The 22,892-nt window shown below is 26.9% G+C and overlaps 1 protein-coding gene across 1 annotated transcript; it reads left to right on the forward strand.

Annotated features, from left to right (window-relative positions):
- Positions 1-21,508: 21,508 nt before the first annotated feature.
- Positions 21,509-22,841, forward strand: LOC136082799 (uncharacterized). Its single transcript, XM_065802223.1, has 2 exons — positions 21,509-21,614; positions 22,042-22,841. Exons 1-2 carry the CDS (start codon positions 21,509-21,511, stop codon positions 22,839-22,841), a joined length of 906 nt encoding a protein of 301 aa, XP_065658295.1.
- Positions 22,842-22,892: the final 51 nt, after the last annotated feature.

A 22,892-nucleotide genomic window follows, 5' to 3' on the forward strand; every position in this document is an offset into this window, starting at 1 on the left:
TCGTTCCGGTAAAGCAAAATAGAATAACTCCCCAAAAAGTTAAATCCCGGGTAAAAAATTTTAACTCCCCTGGTAATCAATTTCGAAATAAATTAACCCCGGGAGTTCAATTATTTTAAAATGTAACAAAATGGTTTAACCGGGGCCTAAATATTTCTCGCCCCCACATACCTGATTTTCTTCGACAGTCAAAACATTAGTCAAAACATTTCCTTCGACAGTCAAAAGATTAGTGATTTTACTAGTTTATTATTTCTCTATTCTTTTAAAACATCGAGCAATCTATTTATACAATCACTAGGGCGACTCCACGCTCAAGTGAGTTATCTGACAAAATAAATGAATAAATTCATAGAAAAGACAAGTAATCAGTATTAATAACGTTTTTACTAATATTGATTACTTTGACAAGTAATCAATATTATTTACGTTATTGTAAATATCAATTACTTGGCAAAAGCCAAGATTAATAAGGTTATTGTTTTTTTTAAGTTTCAAATTAAAGTCATGCCACATACTTTCAATATAAATGGTAGCAAAACTTCATTTTCATGAAAGCGTAGATTTGTCCCTCTATGGAACGATAACTAATTTGATTTAAGATATACAAATAAATAGCTTTGTGATAAAATTGAACATTATTATTATTGATGGTATATTAATATTTTTTTTTATTGCTTTAGTTAACAAAATGTTTAAAGTAATAATTCAGTTATTGTAATTTATTCTTCGAGTCCACAACAAACTTTTAAACTTGTTAACCTAATCATTGTGTGTAAAAAGAATAAATGGACAAAGCTCTACGACCAGCACGATTTGAATTGTCTCTAAACACACCATCAAGTAACCCAGAATTTAAACATTAGTTTAAAATTTTTGAATGTTTTTTAGACGTGTTACCTCAAAAAAACATTGACAAACTATTCATTCTCATCAGGTTTTTGAATTTATCAGTGAATTTAAAACCTTTGATTCTGCTATAGAAACATCGAGCAGTCTCTACATTAAACCATTAAACAGTATACATTTGCTCAAAATTTTTTGGAAAAATGTCGAAAGAAAGAGGGGAATCACTTGATGAATATATCCAAGCACTTAAAATACTTGTCAAAGATTGTAACTTTAAAGCAGTTACTGCATTACAACCCAAGAAAAAGCAATTCGTGTGTTCTTCATCAGTGGTATAGCTTCTAATAAAAATAAACAACGACTTCTCAAAAATAGAGACATGACACAAGAAGTTATGTTTGACAAAGATAATAAGTTTATGTTTGACAAAGATAAAAGGTTTATATTTGACAAAGCTAGAGCGTACAAATCTGTTCGAAAGCATTCCTCAGCTTTTCAAAAACCTAATTTTACAGCATCATTTCCTAATAAGAATACAAAAACTCTCACCACATTTGCTGGCATTCCTTGCAGTAACAACTCTTCCAGAAACAAAATTTGCTTCTTTTGTGGAAACACTGTTCATCTTTGATATAGATGATAAAGATGCTACTAGGAACAAGTGTGGAAAAAAAGAACATTTCTCTGAAGTATTGTCTTTAAATCAAAATAACACCAACTAAATTGTTGCATCTATCTTAAAATTACCATTAGCAACTAATACTTGTATTCAAAATCCAGTTCTTCAAAAGTCCAGTTGTATTATTACAATCAATAAACATTTAATCAAAGCTCTTATTGATAATGAAAGCTCTGATATTCTGTATCCTCCTTATACTAAATACCCAACTCTCTCACAATGAAGTACAACGCCATTACAACGAAGGAATCATGAATTATGAGATACAATTTATAAGATCGAAAAAACGCCTAATCATAGACTATAGTCAAACTATTAATTTTCTTAGATATCTTGATGCCTACCCTCTACCCTCACTTTTTATATATATATTTGAGGGATACCAGATCGAAAAATTATATACATATATATATATATATATATATATATATATATATATATATATATATATATATATATATATATATATATATATATATATATATATATATATATATAAATATATATATATATATATACATATATATATATATATATATATATATATATATATATATATATATATATATATATATATATATATGTAAATTATGTTAGTGTATTTTACAAATAGATATATATATATATATATAGATATATATATATATATATATATATATATATATATATGTATATATATACATATATATATAAACGTATATATATATATATATATGTATATATATATATAATTTACATATATATATACATATATATATATGTATATATATATATATATATGTTTATATATATATATATATATTTATATATATATTTATATATATATATATATATATATTAGTAAAAAACACTTATCTAACTTTTTTACTAAGTTATTATTGCTCTGTTCTTTAAGAAAATTAAGCACTCTATTTGTAAAATAAACTAACATAATTTACATATATATATATATATATATATATATATATATATATATATATATATATATATATATATATATATATATATATATATATATATATATATATGTATATATATATATATATATATATATATATATATATATATATATATATATATATATATATATATATATATATTAGTAGAAAATCACTTAACTAAAGTTTTTCCATTTAACACTGTGTTTCATCAACAAAGATTCATCAGAAATGCTTTGTTGATGAAACACAGTGTTAAATGGAAAAAATTTAGTTAAGTGATTTTCTACTAATATATAATTGCTCTGTTCTTTTAAGAACATTGAGCACTCTATTGTGTAGAATACATTTTTTAAAGTTGTTTAAATATATATATATATATATATATATATATATATATATATATATATATATATATATATATATATATATATATATATATATATATATATATATATGTATATATATATGTATATATATATATATATAAATATATATATATATATATAAACATATATATATATATATATATATATATAAACATATATATATATATATATATATATATATATATATATATATATATATATATATATATATATATATATATATATATATATATATATATATATATATATATATATATATATATATATATATATATATATGTAAATTATGTTAGTGTATTTTACATGTATTTAATTTTTCGATCTGGTATCCCTCAAATATATATATAAAGAGTGAGGGTAGAGGGTAGGCATCAAGATATCTAAGAAAATTAATAGTTTGACTATAGTCTATGATTAGGCGTTTTTTCGATCTTATAAATTGTATCTCATAATTCATGATTCCTTCGTTGTAATGGCGTTGTACTTCATTGTGAGAGAGTTGGGTATTTAGTATAAGGAGAATACAGAATATCAGAGCTTTCATTATCAATAAGAGCTTTGATTAAATGTTTATTGATTGTAATAATACAACTGGACTTTTGAAGAACTGGATTTTGAATACAAGTATTAGTTGCTAATGGTAATTTTAAGATAGATGCAACAATTTAGTTGGTGTTATTTTGCTTTAAAGACAATACTTCAGAGAAATGTTCTTTTTTTCCACACTTGTTCCTAGTAGAATCTTTAGCATTTATATGAAAGATGAACATTATATATATATATATATATATATATATATATATATATATATATATATATATATATATATATATATATATATATATATATATATATATATATATATATATAGATATATATATATAGATATATATATATATATATATATATATATCTATATATATATATATATATATATATATATATATATATATATGTATATATATATATATATATATATATATATATGTATATATATATATAAATTAGTAAAAACACTTATCTAATTTTGGATTACTTCAACACTGTGTTTCACCATCAGTAGGTACATCACGAAGAATGTCTAAACATAAAAAAATTTTCAAATTATAGAAAAATTATTTAACAGGAAGTTGGGAATTGTTATAATTAATTATGTAATAACTGTAGTATTTTGCAACCAGAAAGTTGCATCAACTACATTAGATAATAAAAAATCATGAAAAGAATTCTTTAGAATTAGGATAAATTTGGACTGGTCATTTGTTTTTATAATTTTTTAAAAGGAACTTATTTTTATGTCTGCATTTAGAAATTGATTCTGATTTTTTATTCAGTAAATTTTCTTGATCTAAATGAGTAATAATTTCATATTTTTCTTGTAAATATAGAATACATTTTTTGGAAATGTTGTTATAGGCAGGCGCAGTTTTTAGGATAGACTTTTTAGGATAGTTTAATTTAAAATTATTATTTTTTTCTTTTTGTTGCCCAATATATTTAGACAGCATAGTCTCTCTTGGGTATTTTTTATGTTTAAAAGATTGATTGTGATTGGCATAACGTTTTTTCCATTTGCCCTCGGTTAAGCCAATATAATGTTTATCAGGGTTGTTTTGCGAGGAAACAATGCATTTGTAAATAATATTTTTTGATAAGAATTTGCCATTCATAGGGCAGTCAGGTTTTTGCTTGCAGTTACAATTTTCGGTAGTTTTTACTTTGAGAAATTCATTTTTATTAATCAATGCAAAATTATGGCCTGTTATAACTCTTTCAATATTTTTTATACAGCCATAACTTACTTTAATAGTGTTTCTGTTAAAAATTTTGTGTAATTTATTAGAGTGAGGGAAATGTTTGTCAACTAATTTTAAAAACACATTTCTAATGTTTGTTGAAACATTTTTGCTGTACGGTGGGTTGAACCAAATTATATTTCGATTTCTATTTCGCTTTTTTGCGATTTTTGTTTCAAATTTAAGCTTAAAATTTTTAAATCCGCTTTTCTTAAGAGCATCTTTATACACGCGTTTGGAAGAGTTAAAAATATTTTCATTAGAGGAGTTTTGATTAAGTCTATTGTTAATTGAAATGGGAATTCGTTTTAAGATTTGAGGGGGATGATTAGAATTTTTAATAATATACAATAGTTCATCATTACGTTTTTTATAAGGCCTACACGAATTTTCTGCGAGGTTAAATGTGACATCAAGAAAATTCACAATTTTTAAATTAATGTTTATCTCCATTTGGAAGCCAATGCTTTTGAAAACTTCTATAACATTTTTTCTGACTTTGTCAAGCTGAGGCCCTAATTTTTTTTGCATTATTATTAAGCCATCATCGCGGTACAAGCCTAATTGATTAAAATGAACAATTTTAGCTAGGGAAATTAAAATATATAAGCCTAAAATTTGCAAATTTCTGCTCCGTTGTAACTTCCTATTAATACATCAAACCATTCGTGCGTGGTTTTTTTCTTCCACATCTCATTATAAAAATAGATTAAAGTTTTTCTGCAATGTTTATTTAGACGAATAGTGTAATAGAATATTACTCCAATTAAAATAAAAAATACAATAAATAAAAATAATCTGCTGATTTTTTGGAGGAGAGTTTAGATGTTTCACTATAAGTTAATTTAACACATTTCAAGATAATCTTAGTGTATAAATTTAATAAAAACATAATTTGTGTTAGATTGATAAAAAGAAATACGTATTTAAAGTCATAGGAAGCTCATAGATGACTTAAGTGAGTCTTGCCATCAAGTAACTATTTCTAAAACGTGTTATACACATAAAAAATCAGTTGCATACGTGGTATATATGCACGTGTTACATATATACCTTGTTATTAATATTATTTTTATTATCGATTTGTATTAAAAGTTAAGTTACATTTATTTATTTATTTATTCAAATTTAAAATAATTCCTTACAGTTGTTTAATTTAATTATTGTAGATTTTAGCTTTTTATTTAGTGAGTGTTCGTTGTTTAAGTTTAATAGTGATTCGTTTCTGGAAACTAATTTGTTAAAAAAATAGAGACCACGATATGTAACTGAGAATTTTGAGAGTCTTGTTGTTTCAAAAGGTATCTTTAAGTGTTGCCTGTTGCTCTTGGATTGTATTTATTTATATTGTTTTTAAAAAAGTGTGCTGTAAATTGCTCTGGAACCAGTCTTAGTTTATATTTAAACATGAAAAGTATATTTTTAAAAACATTTATTTGGAATATATTTAGTGCGTTCATTTGTTCCAGTAAGGGTTGAGCATGAGTAAATTTGCTTTTGTTGTATACTAGTCTTGAAGCGTGTTTTTGACGTAAGTAAAGTGGTTGTAATTTAGATTTGTGGGTACTGCCCCATGCTATTTTGGCATACATGAGATAGTTATGTATGAATGAGAAGTAGATAAGTTTGAGACTTTTTTATGACAAAAATGGTCTTGCCTTGTAAAGTAAACCTATGTTCTTTGATATTTTTGGGTTTATGTAGTTTATGTGGGGTTTCCAGGAGATGTGTTCATCAATTAGAACTCCTATAAGCTTTGTATTCAGAGCTCTTTTGATGGATATATTTTCTATATTATTTGTTGGTAGGTTCAGGGGTATGTTTTTAATTTGTTAATTAGAGTGAAATAGTATAAACTTAGTTTTTTCTATATTGATTGACAGTTTGTTTGATTTAAACCATATGTAAACTTTTTTTAGTTCAGCATTTGTTTTTTCATAGAGGTGTTCGATTGTCTTTGACGAGTAAAATAAGTTTGTATCGTCAGCAAACATTATAGTTTTAAAGATATTAGAAGCGTTTGGAAGATCGTTTATATAAATAAAAAACAAAAAAAGAGCAAGAATGGAACCTTGGGGTACACCATATTTTGTTTTTAGTAAATTTGAGTTGCTTTTTCTATCTATAATAACACACTGTTGTCTGTTATCAAGGTAGTTTTTAAACCAATTTAAAGCTTGATTTTTTATACGATATTTTTTCATTTTTGTTAGTAAAATCTCATGGTTGACGGTGTCAAATGCCTTTGACAAATCAATAAAGATCCCTTATGTGAATTTCTTTTTTTTTAAATGATCTACTTGTCCTATTTGAGAGGTCAACGATTGCATGCTCAGTTGAGTGTAGTTTTTGAAAACCATATTGACCTTTATTGATTATTTTGTTAGTTCTTAAATATTCATTTAATTTACTATAGAGTTTTTGTTCTAGAAGTTTTGAGAATACCGAAAGGATAGAGATTGGTCTATAATTGTTTAAAGAATTGGTTTCTCCTGATTTATCGATTGGTATAATTTTAGAGACTTTTAGTTTATCAGGTACAATACCTGTTGAAATTGATGAATTAAACGTTTGGTAAATTGGATTACGTATCTCCTCAAAAACATCTGAGACTACTTTGCAAGAGATGTCTTCGATTCCTGGGGACTTAATTTTAAGTGATTTAATAGCTATTTCAAGTTTGTCTTGATTTATTTCATTGAAATTTAAAGAGCAGTGTGAGCGTGTTAAGTAACTTTTAAATTGGGCATTGAACTTTCGATGCAAGATCAGCACCAATGTTGGCAATGTGTTTATTAAATTCATTGGAAATATCTCGCTTGTTGTTGGATTCACTTTCATTAATTGTTTCTCTTGAAGGCATTTTGTTAACATTAATTTTACTTTTACCAATAATTTTCTTCATGATGTCACATGTCTTTTTTAGATCACCATTAAATTTTTGTATTTGATTAGAATAGTATAAAATTTTGTTTTTCTTTTTTAACCCTGGTAAACATCAAAATCATAAAGAAATCCACTAGATCCACTTCTACCCCAAAGTTTAATCCCTATTTGGTAGGTTTGTTTTGCAGGTATTGCTTTATTAGAGAGCATCCTTTAAAAGCAATCATGATTTTATCCACACAATGAAATTCTTCTGGTGATACCTTCAAAAAATTTGTGCGCAGTCATGTAATCCAAGGGCGCAATTTTTAAATGCGGTCACTATCCTTAGTTTCCTGTGTTACATTTATATTACCAACTAAATGTAAACTACGCAAGATGGACCAGAAACGATTTCATGACAAAACAGAGCTAACGCCATCATAGCTCATGAATGAATTTCAATATGATCTAGTTCATGGCATTTAAACAAGCCCCATCCGTAAATAGACATCAATAATTTTTTGAATCGCTTTTGGTGTTAAATTAATACTTAAACCAGTTAATTGAGTGCTGTATAAACTGCTTTGCTCTGTTACTATTTTAAGAAGCTCATCCGTGAAAAACATTTTGAAGTACTAATATGGAGTCCTGTCATCTGATATGGTTTGCGTTGATAGTTCCTAAAATTTTGTATTACCAACATGTAAGTCATCCTTTTTCCAAAGTCGTTTTACTGGTTTTTTCTTATTTACCTTATTAGACAAAGTTGGTCATCATCACTACTATCATTATTATCTTGAGAGACATTTTCTTCTTCACAATTTACATTCAGTTGCCAAACAGGTCCTTCATCACAAAAATCATTATTATCTACAATCTTACTGACATTCTCAGGCTCACAATCTGAATCTGAGTCATTCATGTCATCAAAGTCACTATCTCCATCAAGAATATAAGCAAGAGCCTCTTCCATGTTATAATTTTTGTTTTTATACATCTAAAATTAATTATAAGTTAAACAAAATTAATATGCATAAAACATCACATTGTGGCATATCTGCTATATATAACCTAAACATGCTACATCATACATTTAAAATTATAAAAACTATAAAAAACACTTGCAAGAACTTCATTAAACTTCTAACTGTCTTAAAATTATATAAAAGAAACAAATATGGAGCCACATCCTAGACAATATTGCCATTCTTTAAAAATAAGATTTGAGGGTTGGTGTTTGTCTTGATTTCACAAACTTATAATATCCAAATTAATTACGTAATGAAACTGAGTTGAAAATATACCAAAATGGGTATTTTTGACATGAATAGATGCCATACTCGAATGCCAGATTAATAAATATTTGTTGCAGATCTGCTACACGGGGCTCTATAGGGTTAATATAGATTTTATTAATTCAGTTATTTTACTCAAGGTCAAAAAACGTTTATATAAAAAACTCAGATAAGTTTACAATTGTTACTATACTAGGTTTCAATTTTTAAAACTGTTGTAAGTTTGCAAGGTTGGGCACATTTCAATTCCAGCACCCATTTAAAAGTTCCTCAAAGATAAAACACAGTAAGGAAGATATTGAATATAAATAATATATCATAATATGAAATGAAAATAAATTTTAACTAATAACCCTGTAAGTAACATTAGTTGCTAATTCTTTATTTCTAAACTGCTAATAAAAATTATGTTATTTTATAGTTCTACATTTCAATATATTAAACAAAAATTAAACGCGCTCTTAATGATTTTTTTTTGAAACTATAGCTTGAAAAATATATAGTTTTTCTGAAACATTTTTAACTTCATCACCAGTATTTGAGCATTAAATGCTCAGCTTATAAGTAAATCGACTGCACTTAGGTTCATTAGAATAAAAAATGAAGTTTAGCTCTGGACTAGATGCTCAAATTTCTTTTGATTTTCCGAAAGGTTTTCCAACATTTTTGTTAACGAAATCAATGGTAAATCAAGTAACAGACTTGAAGCTGTTGCTGCTTTTAAGTTTTTCTAGTGCAAGAAAATATCGAAGTTGAAATAAATACTAGTCCAACAAATAGTTTTTTTGGAATATCTTTAAATAAACCTTTGTCACCTATATTTAAATAACTATCGCTCAGGTTATAAGAAAATCCACAGTTCACAGGTTCATAAGAATAAAAAATAAAGTCTAGCTCTGGACGGGGTGCTTGAATTTCTTTTCATTTTCCTTACGGTTGATACAAAAAATTTCTTACACACTCATGATATTTTTTTTATGAAGAAAAATTATATAAATAATGAAAAATATAATCCGTGCTTTTCTGAATTATCTCCTGTTTAAAACTGAAGCATCTGGTTGCATGTCTCCAATGTTCAAGCTTCAAAAATAAATTTAATAAACTCATGTTCTTTCCAGCCCGGTTCCGGAACAGCCCACTCAGAAACATAAGTTCGAAGAGCTTTGTATCCTTTGGGTGTCAAATAAACAATACATTTGTCTAAATTAACCCAATGAGAAGTAACTACTGTCTTTGTTGTTAGGTCTTTTCAGTTATAAAAGTACTAAAAAGCCTGAGAAAAAAAGAACTTAATGGACATACACATTTGATTAGTCTTAAACATCTTTTCACTTTTTTTTAATTATAAGCATAAACCATTTAATTTTGTTAACATGTAATCGCATATTTAACTTCATATTTTCTAAGTTTTTAAACAGAATAATAATAGAACCAGAGTCAGTATATTTAAATAAATCTATTCTCATAAAAAGGTTTAAAAATGGAACATTTTAACATGAATAAAGGTAAGTATAGTTTATTAAGTTGTTTTATTTTCAGTCGAATTTACAAAATTTAGTAATGGTATTCTAACTTGATCATTTCCATGTGCAAAGTATACACATTTTCTCCATTTCATGTTTGTAAAAGTTTTTTGATCTGACCAAAGTCTTTTCTTATCACAAATATTTGAAGGTTCTCAGTAAAAACAAAATCTTCAGAAAAAGTTATCTAATTCACTCAAACTAGGTGCACATAGTTCAATGGAAACTGTTGAACAAGATTTAGTTGTTGAATTTCATACAATGGATTTACCATAAGCTGATGAGATCTGTTTTCATTATCTAGTTGAGCATACTGACCCGAACGGAATCTATAATCAGTTCTTTTTAAAACCAAATTACTATTAATTGTACCATAAACTATACGAACTTAAACAGTAACACCAGCCTCATCACAGGAATAGTAACCACTACATTATACAATGCCCTTCAGAAGACTGCGATCAGGCATATCACATAGAAATGCAAAGTTTGAGACATAGTAGGATTTACCCCATAAAATCACTGATTTATTATGCAGTTCATTCAGCTCATGTGCAAAACTGGTCAAAAAATCAATAGAATTTGGTTCTTTCTGACCACTGTATAAGTTAACAGTAAAGATTGAAAAACAGAAAATTGAGATGTTATACACCATAATTGGTATCCCTATGATTTAAAAATAGGGAGACAATCTATATTAAAGAGTAGCTTAATTTCATCACAGTGTTATGCACTGCGCTATAAAATTATTTCAAAGCGCTTTAAAAATATTTCAAGAACTTCAATCATCTTGGTTTTATCAACTTAGTTCAATACTCCAAAACTGTCCTTGAATCTTTAGGAAGTTGGTGCCCATAATTTCTTAAAATTGTTAGTAAGTCATTAACACATTCTCGTGTAGTTTGATGTTTTAAAACCGAAAGTATAATTGTTTTTAATAATGATTGAGTATTATCCGTTAACTCACAAAACTCATTAACTGATGGGTAGATAAAATTATCAAAACTTTGCCAAACTCTATTTATTTAGGGCTGATGATCACAATCTGATTCATTCTCACTTTCTGATTGCAACAAATAACCACCATTAAAAGTTTTTATTGCTACGTTTTCACTAAAATTTAGATCATTTGTTGGGGAATCAATACATTTTGAAATTGCATACACATGACTATATTTATTACGCGAGTTAGTTATACGTTTCCTACGTCCTAAGCTACATTGCTGAGTTGTGCCACCAGCTTTAACAGATATAATGTGAATTTATTTTTCAACGATCTGAATTCGGTACAGCAAAGCACAGCTTTACCGCAACAGATATTTGGAATGTAGATGATCCAGGTTGTACAACCGTACAAAAACCACAAAAGATTGTTGCCGGAAAAGGAGTAAAACAAGTTGGAGCAATCACATCGGCCGAGAGAGGAAAATTACTGACAGTCTGTTGTGCTGTGAGCGCTTCTGGGAATACTATTCTACCAATGCTTATTTTTCGTAGAACAAATTTTTGTGACCACTTTGTTTGTGGTGGTCCAACAGGATGCATCGGAACTGCGGTTCCATCCGTATGGATAAATGGACAGAGTTTTTGCCGTTCATGAAGCACTTTTGAATCATGTGCAATGCATCCCACAGCGACCAGCTTTATTGCTACTTGACAATCACGAATTGCACATTAACTTAGAAGTTTTGGATTTTGCGAAGGCCAATGTTGTTATGTTGTTCTTTCCGCCTCACTGCTCACACAAGCTGCAGCGATTAGACAGATTTGTCTACTTTCCTTTTAAAAAATTCTTTAATGCTGCATGTGACACATTGATGAATGCAAATAAAGGCAAAACAATAACTATTTATGACATTCCAAGCTGTGTATGCTATGCATTTCATCTGGCTATGACAGTGAAAAACATATGTTCAGGGTTTAAAGTCACCAGAATCTGTCTATTCAATCGCGAAACTTTTTTGCGAAATGTCAAGTATATGCCTTTAAAAGTTACGGACCGCCTAGAACCAGCAGTAACTATGGTACAGCTTGAAGTTCCTGTTTTAGCTACTATCAGTCAAGACCTTCCTGTCTTGGTTACTGGTAATAACTATAATAACAATATTTGTGATTTTTTTAATAAATTTTGATTGTGATATTTTGCCTTTATTAAGATGTAGAACCAGATAATACTGAGCATATTGAATCATTAACTCCAGGATTTCTAAAAACTCCACCAGCAAATGTTGCAAAAACTCCACAAGAAATTTTTGAAGAATTTGAAAGCGTTCGGCCAATATTGGACGTTAGTAGTATATATTGAGAGTTCTGGGCCATGCCGTTTTTAACCATTAATTCATCCAAAATTTCAACATCAATTTTAACCATTAATTCATCCACAATTTTAACAATAATTTTAACCATTAATCTACCTGCAATTTAATTATTATTTTAACCATTAATCTATCCACAATTTCAACAACAATTTCAACCAATAATTCAACCACAATTTAATTTATTATTTCAAGTATTAATCTAACCACAATTTCGATTCATAGTATATTTAATTTTTTATCTTAATTATATGCATAATGTTCTAACTTTATGTTTAATCTCATTTTTTATAAAATATAGAACTATTTTATAAAAAGAATTTCATTCTTCATTCTTCTTTGTCAGAATCTTCATCATATTCACTTCCTAAATCTAAATCTGTCATAATGCTAGTATGATTAGAAATCTTTTTTAGAACTACTACTTCTGGTAGTTTAATTTGTATTGATTCAATCATTGAACCGATAAAAATACCTTTAATTTTTAAACATCCAACGACATTACATCTTTGATTTATATAATCATGACCTGAAGTTTCAGCAAGTGATTTATTATTTTTACGATAAAATAGTGAAGTTATTCTTAAATCTTTTTCTTTTGTGTAAATAACTTTCCATAAATTACTGGGGTTGCATTTGGTTTATCTGTATTATATCTTAAAATCTTTAAATTTGAAGTATTAACTTGGGATTTTTGCCCACCTTTTCTTATTTCATCTTTATAAATTTCAATTTGTTCTCTACAAAATTCTTCAATAGCTTCAATCATTTTAATAAATTTTTGTTGTTTTTCAGTTTTACCTTCTTTTTCATCAAAGCATACTAAAGAAAGTGATTAACCATTAAGTTCATTCGTTTTCATATCTTTATTTTCGCAAACACCATATGAAAATAAAGGTAATGTTTTTATAAGAACGGGTCCCTCATTTCAATTAGCATATCTATATGCAAGATTTAATTTTTGATATGGAACAGGTTTGTCAGCTTTAAATACTTTTTTTACAAATAAGTTTTCAATGTTAAATTTTTCAGGAGTTATAAATATTTCATTAGCATTTTTCATTTCCATTTTATATATGCAAGAAAATTATTTATATTATTTTCAAAAAAAAAAATTATTTTGTAAAACTTAACTGTAATAATAAAGTACTCCAATGACATGAAAACTTCCAGATTGATCTACTTGTGAATCTTCAGAGTTTAATGTAACTACTAATCTTCTTCCAGCTCCAACAGCAGGCATTGAATCTTTAAAATATCTATAAAATGAGATAGTAGTTGTAGATGTAATTGAAGGTGTTGGAGCACCATTAGCGTCTACTTGAGCTAATAGTCCAGATTCTTCATTATTAAATGAATAAAGATTAGCACTATTCCATGAGAAGAGATAAAAATCTTCTACTCCAGATGACATGAATATACATGTACTAATACTAGTCTGATTATATGCATCTACATATCCACCAGATATTGAATAATTAGCATAATTATATAGAGTCCAAGGTGTTATAGCATTGCTAGTATGTTTAGGGGGAACGCTACCATCATACATTCGCACTCTTGATTCCCACCAAGATCCAGATAAGCCAATAATATGCATTCTAATATATTTTAGATAGATTCCTCTACCATTTCCTGCAGTATCCATTAAAATATATTCTTTACCATATGATGTATTCGTATATCTAAATACATCAGATCGTAAATTAAGATCTGAGATGTAAGGTGGTAATGATGGATTTCTACTAACAAAAGGTTGTATCCAATATTCAACCATAACTCCAGTAGCGTTATAAAGTTCAATTTTTAAAGTTTGTTTAAATGGCATATCAAATGTACAATATCCTCCAAATTGAGTAGCATTGTGCATATTACATCCTTGCAAAGAGTTAGCATAAAATGGTCCACCAAGTGGGGAAAACAAAAAGTTGCAAGCTAGACCAGTAGCATCCATTCCAGTATTAACTGTAGTATAAGCTAAATTTCCTATGCGAAGTTCACCATCTGCGTATATTTTAATAAATACGTTACCTGCAACACTTGGTCCAGTAGTACCTAATTTATTTAATGCTAGCCATAGTTTTCTTAGGATACCACTGCTATTATTGTTAAATGATATAGTATATACATCTGTTCCCTTATCACTTGAACTTGGTGGAAGAGATTGTTTTTTTGATCCAAGACATGTTAAACTTGAATCAGGTACTATTTTTACAATGTGAGAAGCAGGTACTATATGATCGACGTAATCTTTTGTAGCAGCATCATTTAGTAGTCTAGGAATTGGTAGATTTTCTATTGTGTTACCATTCATATCAATTTTAGCAGACATATTATTCAATCCGTCTCTTCTAAGAAATGTGCTATTAGCTTGAGTCATTATTAATCCATCAACTACTGTTTGTGAATTTGAATTTGAATTTGTTTTTCTTCCAAATATATCAACAGGCATTTTTTTATATATAAGATTTTTTTTAATTTAATTTATTAATAATATCTTGAAAATCAACTCCTTCATCAAGCTTTTTCAATACGTAAAGGCACAAATGTCCACAGAATGAAGTGTCTCCAAATTGAAATCTTTCACTATTATAATAGACATTATTTTTAATATAATCGACAAGTTCAACAGGTGGAGGTTGTGCATAAGAGTCAAAGACATACTTTTTGTTACCGACTTTATACCAACAGATCCAATGAAACCCATCTGTATTTGAATCTCCTGTATTTACTATTCCACATTCTTTTTTATTCATTTTCTTTGGTAGTTGATCTCTTACAAATACGCCTCTAAAATTTTTTATTTTCAGTTTTTTTGCTGCTTTTTCTAATTGAAATTTGTAAGTGGTATATTAGGTAGAATTATTCCTTCAACATTTATAAATTTGTTCATTTTATATATGAAAAAGGATTTTTTTCATATATAGATTTCAACTAAGCTATAGTATCCTTTATGTGGATCATATTTATCAATTTTTTGGCTGTAGATGATATTAAATTCGACATTGTCAATACATTTTGCATGGTAAAATTTGTAATATTTTTTTATTGCGTTTATGAGATCATTTGTTCTATTTTTAAGTGTTATTTTATCAGCATATTTTGTTAAAACTGTTATTTTACCCTTTTTTCTATTCAATAAATTTTTTAATTCATATCTTCGTTTCATCTGCATTTCCATTTTATATAAAGAAAAAAATATTATTGTAAGTTATAAATTTTTTTGTAATTTATAACTTTATGTACTTAATTTTATCATAAAGATATGAGGAGTTACATCATATGGTTTATATTTGTCAATATTTTTGATGTAAAAGACGTCATTACCTTTGTTATGATCAGAACAGCATTTAGTACAATACTTGTAATAATTTTTTGCTACTTCTATTGCAATGTCTTTTAAATCTCTATCATCACTATTAAGAACTATTACTATTTTATTATTATCACATATATAGATTTGAATTTCAATGTACGTTTATCACAAATATTTCCATTTTCTATTTCCATTTTATATATGCAAGAAAAGTTTTTTTGTAAGTTATAAATTCTTTTTGTAATTTATAACTTACTTAATTTTATTATATATATGACATTATTACAATAATTATTAATTGAATTAAATTCATCAATATTTTCAACGCATAAGTCATCGATAGTTACGTCATCTTCAACATAGTCATTCTCGTATAAATTTTTTGCTTCTTCTATTGCCACTTCTATTAAATCTACATCAGAATTATTAAGGGCTGTTACTATTTTATTATTATTACATATAGATTTCATTTTTAGTTCACGTGAAGATTTCATTGTCATTTTATATATATAAAATTTTTATAAAATATTTCTATAAGTTTCTTAATTCTTTATTATCAATCCAAGAGTTAAACGAGTCAGGATACCCATACCACTTTACAAATTATTTGTCTTTGAGCTTTTGAATTACTTTTTCGATTCTAAATATTTCCTGATTTGTTTTTTATAGTTATTGTTCATAAAATGTACCTTGTATTTCTTCACCATTATAGTCAGTTATTTTATAAGTTGGTGGATCTGTGTATTGAATTTTTGATATAGTAAAAACTTCTTCAGTCCATCTTGGTGTATATCCTTTTTCAAATGTTTTCTTCTTTTTAGTTATCCTAACTTTATCACCTATTGAAAATCTAGGATGCATTGGTCCTGATCGTGTATTTACGTTCAAGTTTAACCAAACAATATTCTCATCCTTTTTATCACTAGCTTCAACTCGCGTCATTTTAATTGATGAATGTCTTGTATTGTTATATTTATTTTTCATTTCATCTAAAATATCGATATATCTTCTAGTTGAATTAGCTGAAAAGTATTTAAACATTTTCTCTTTCATGGTTCTATTCCAACGTTCTACTACTGAACTTTTTTCTTCATTTTCAGTTGAATATATATCTATCCCTAACGATTTTACATGCTTATTATAAAATTCTTTACCTTTATCTACCCACAATTTTTCACACTTTCTATCCTCAAATATTTTATTTAAAGCATGAGCAACATCAACTCCAATTTTACTCTTCAATGGAACAATCCATCCATACTTTGAAAATACATCTATAACCATGAGTAAGTATTTTATACCGTCATTGAATTTCGATAAAGATTGCATATCAACTAAATCAGCAGCCCATATTTTATCAATTCCATTGACAATCACTTTTCTTTTTTTAAAATGTTTTATAACAGGTTTATGAAGTTTGTTTGCAAGTTCGTTAGTCTATATTAATTTTTTTTCCTTGTCTTTTTTACTGGTCGATTGCAGTTTTTTTTGAGTATTTTCAAAACCTACTCCGCTTGGGTCTGAAAGACCTAATCCAAATTTTGCTTTAGATGCTATAATAGGTTTTATAATACCTCTTTCAATTTTTTCACGTGTTGTTGGATTTTTTATAGCATCCATTTCTTCAATCATCATTTTATCAGCTAAATTTCTATTTGTAGTGTCTGTAAAGTGCTGATAAGCAAGATCATGATGATAAGCAGCATTATCAACTCTATCTATAGGTTTACTCCATTCTTTATATGCATCAGTGGAAGTAAGTCTTTCATCCAAATTAGTACCAGGACCAGCAAAGTTCATTCCAGGTAAATGCATTTCACCAGGAAATTTTGCCCATGGTAATTTTATTTTTTTAGTTATTGAATTAATTGAATTCACTAAATCTCCACCTTTCGAAGCTGAGACAAATTGAGTTTTTGTTGTTCCACAAACTTCACAAGTTCCACGTAACATATTTCTATTGTTTTTACTAACAACGTTTTGTAGGTTTAGTGTATCTGTTTTTCTTTTACATTTGAAGCAATACATTTTTATTATGTAAATATTTTTTATATTTCCAATAAAAAATGAGCATCATTGATTTATCCTGGAATGCAAATAAAAATAAGAGAAATAATAGCAAGTTGCTCCCTAGAAGTATAAGAGGCTTAGTTGTTGGAAAGTCAGGTTGTGGAAAAACTACTTTGTTATTAAATTTACTTTTGAGACCTGGATGGTTAGATTATAATAATTTACAAATTTATGGAAAGTCGTTATATCAAGATGAGTTTAAGATAATAAAAAAGTGTTTTGAAGAAAAATTACCAAAAGAAGTTATTCTTAATCTGTTTAAATATCAAGACAAAATAGAAAATCCAGATTTAATGATTGAAGAAGTTTCAAAAAATATAAAAGATAAATCTGACATCGAGTGTAATTTTTTTGAAAAAGGAGATGATATACCAGATCCTGCAGATCTTGATTCAAAAAACAACAATTTAATAATATTCGACGATATTTTGCTTTCAAACCAAAATAAGTGTGAGGAAAATTATGCAAGAGGAAGACATAGTAATGTAGATTGTTTTTATCTTTCACAAAATTATTTTAGATTACCTAGACAAACTATAAGAGAAAATGCAAATTTTATTTGCTTATTTAAGCAAGATTCGATTAGTTTAAGTTATATTTATAGGGATCATGTTATAGGTGATATACCAATAGAGGAGTTTAAAAAATTATGTAAAACTGCTTGGTCAGAACCTCATGGATTTGTTGTTATAGATTTATCTTCTAAAATAGATAATGGAAAGTATAGAAGTGGGCTAGATAGTTTTTATTTTACGAATGAATTTTTTAATAATTAATTTTTTTCTTTTATATAAAAAATGCCATGTATACATGTTAGTGGAAATGAAAGTAAAATAAAAACTAGATTCGAATCTAGCATATCTCTTCCTAATGATAGAGAATATGAAATGGCTCTAGTAAGTTTAGAGACGTATTACAGTTTTCCGAATATTGATTTGTCAAATAACAATTTTAAATATAGTTCAGACAATGGAACAACTTGGTTTAATATAAATATTCCTACAGGAGCTTACGAGATTGGAGATATAAATGAATATATTCAATTAGCTATGATTAAAAATGGAAGTACTATATCAGGAGTTGCAGCTATTACAATTGGAGCTAATAGTAATACATTAAGTTCAACTTTAAATATTCCCACTGGATATAAAGTAGATTTTGCAGTTCCAAACTCATTTAGAACGCTTTTAGGTTTTGAATATCGAGAATATCCATCTGGATATTATGAATCAGAAAATATTGTAAATATATTAAAAGTGAATAGCATTCGTATTACGTCTGATATATTAGGGGCAACTTATTTAGATGGACAAACATCTACTATTGCATATTCATTATTTCCAGATGTAGGTCCTGGATATAAAATTGTTGAAAAGCCAACTAATTTAATTTACTTGCCAGTAATTATAAAGCAAATTTCTCAAATGGAAACTAAAATAACTGATCAAGATGGAAATTTATTCAATTTACGAGGAGAAAAAATAGATATTAGATTTCATATATAGGAGAGACAAGATTCTATCCTTGAAAGAACATTTACAAATGTTAATATTAAATTTTTTCGTAAGTTATAATTTTTTTTTCGTGAGTTATAAAAATGACTAATTACACTAATATTAAAGTGAATATTTCAGAAGGGCAATTAAAAAAAATTAAAAAAGTAGTTAGTAAAGAACTCAATGCTAGTATCAAATTATCGTATGAAGATCTAAATGGTGAGCATGTATTAGCTGTAACAAAAAGACAATTGAATAAAATTAAAAGTGCATATGAAAAAGGTACTGGAGTTGTTATTAATTTAAGTAAAGCTCAACTTATACTCAATTCTAAAATAGAAGGAGGATTTCTTGGAGCACTTTTACCTTTTCTAACATCAGCTGATAACTTTTTAGCATCAAAAGTTATACCATTACTTGCAACAGGTCTACTTACAGGAGTAGGTGCCGCAACTGGAAACAATTTAATTAATAAAATTGCTGGAAATGGTACTTCTAAAACATTATATACTAAGATGAATGGTAAAGGAATTAAATTTACTAAATTAGGAAAAGGTTTCTATCTATCACCATGGAATAAAGGAGGAAATTTAGGAGACGGTCTATACGTGAATAGTGGTAATGGATATGAAAAGACTGGTAAAGGTCTATTATTAGGTCCTAATTCACCATTTGCTAATATTCCATTTTTAAATTTAATTTTTAAGTCCTTCGGACCCATGAAAAATATTAACATATATAAAATAAATTTTTATATATGTAAAAACATGTCCAGATATCCAATACATAAATTTATAAATAAGATACCAATGGGTGATACTAATGCATCTAATTCACATTTTAAATTTAATGAAAAATCATATCATCCTACAGTATTAATAAACGGTACAAAATGTGAAATATTTGCACAGCAAGATATTAAATTAGATTTTATGTCTCAAAAAAGTATTTCATTAAAATTAGGTATTGAAATTAATGGTAATAGTGTTGCATTAGTTTCACTTAAAAATGAACTTAAATTAAAATTGTTATGTTTACAAAATTCCGTTATATCAGAGTCTGTAGATGATATCGTTATTATCATTAAAAATAATTCATTTGAAGATGTAACAATTAATAAAGGAGATAGTTTATGCTTTATTAATTTATTATAAAAATTTTTTATTTCCTTTATAAAATGGAGTATTTAGCTAAATCTAATATAAATAAATTATATCCGTCTTTACGAAACGAATATACTGAAATAGAAACTCAAGTAAGTGCTACTGTATACCGTTTGAATAAAATAAGTGAAATTCAAAAAGAAATTGAAATGGAGAGAGAAAAAAAATCTACATTAAGTAAAAAGTATAATAAAGCAATAAAAATAATTTCCGCAGTTGATGTTGCATTAATTGGAAGTACAATGGCACTTAGAACTGTTGGTATTGGTTTTTTAGCTACAATAGTAGCAACACCAGTAGCTATTGCATGCGAAGGAGCAGCATTAGCAATCGGAGCTCTTTCATTGATAGGAGGGCAAGTTAATAAAAAATTAAGTTTAAAAGCACAAAAACATGAAAGTATTAAAATACTTGCAAATTCAAAATTAAATACAATAATGGATCATATTTCTAAAGATTTAGTAGACGGACAAATAGATGATAAAGAATTTGAGCTGATACTTAGCGAATTTGAAAAATTTAAAGTTATGCTTGAAGATATTAGATCAAAAAATAAAAAAGATATTAATGAACAAACTAAAATATCGTTGATTAATCAAGGAAGAGAGGAGGCAATTAATCTATTACAAATGAGATTTAATAAATCTGAAAATATTAAGAAAATAACTTAAGTAAATTCTTTCTTGTTATTAAAAATATGTTTTACTTTTACCCTTTCTTTTTAGAATGTAGCAAGCGTGAAAATGATTTGAATAAAAAAAGGTATTTAGAAAAATAAGTATTTAGAGAAGCAGGCTTTATAAGAAATAATATGCTAATTACTGATGGAGGTAACTTTAAAATACCTACTCAGTATAGTGATGAAGCTAGAGATAAGCTATATTATCTTATTCAGTTTAAATATTATAAAGATAATGGTAATGTTGAAAATATGATTAAAGAATCATATAAAGAATAGGAAAATATTAGTAAGAAAGAAAAATGTAGATTAGTTGACAGATATGTATATAATTTAGATTGTAATCTTAAAGAAAAAAAATTTACAAGAAGCAAACTATTGTCTGATTTAATATTTAATCCGATAGAAAATATTGATATTAATTATAGTGATTTTGAAATAAAAGATATTATTTATAAAAATTAAAAACACATAACATCTTTTATGTTATGTGTTTTATTTTTTCTTAAATATATAAAAATGTCGTTGTTTAAATTTACAGATCCTAATAAAAGAGATCAACTTGTAAAAGAATTCATTTATCTTAAGAAAAAAGTACAACAAGATAATATTGCTGAAAAGGTGGGTGAATATAACCTACAGATGGATTTATCAAAGTTATATAGACCCTTTATCTGATAGTCAATCTGGAATAAATAATAGTATATCTAATTTGAAAGATCAATTAGCACTCACTTTTTCAAATCCTGAAAAGGATCTTGCTATACTTCGCATGGGTCCTTCGGACCTACTTCGCATGGGTCCTTCGGACCTACTTCCTTTTGATAAAGGGACTGAAGTTCCTGAAAGACCAAATATTTTGAATTTTGGAAAAATTGCAACAAATTATCTTAGATTGTATACAAAAAGTAAAAAGTCTACAGATCCTGTATTTGGAATACATTCAAATGGAGATGAACTAAATATTGGTAAAAAACCAATTACAATTAATAATGATGATATAAATGTTGATGGAAACATATATGATGGTACACCAGGTCTTTGGGAATTAGTAACAAAGTTTAAACCTAAAAAAGAGGTATATAGTACTGAAGATCTTAAAAATTATCGAGAAATATTATTAAATACAGATGCCCTTACTACTGATAAAGGTAAAGTAAGATCATCTAGAAGTGAAAAATATAATGAGTTAATATCTCCAATTTGGAAAGATATAAGAACTCCTATATTATCAAAGAAAAAACTTGAATATGGAACTGGAGTTAAAAAAACAAGAATACAAACTGTAATTCTTCCTAGTGATCCTAATGCTCTAGTTGAGATGCTTGAGTTACGTATAGCTGCATGGGAAGCAGGTAATAGCTCATCAAGAAATGAAGCTGTTGCAATTAGCGATGAATTATTAAGACAAGGTGTATTAAGTAAGGGTAAGTATGAAGCAATACAGAATACTCTTGCAATATAAAAAAAAATTTTCCCTAATTAAAAATGATTATTGTTCAAAATAAAAGATTTT

The sequence above is a fragment of the Hydra vulgaris genome, chromosome 07 (assembly GCF_038396675.1).
Source record: "Hydra vulgaris chromosome 07, alternate assembly HydraT2T_AEP".
Classification (NCBI taxonomy): Eukaryota; Metazoa; Cnidaria; class Hydrozoa; order Anthoathecata; family Hydridae; genus Hydra; species Hydra vulgaris.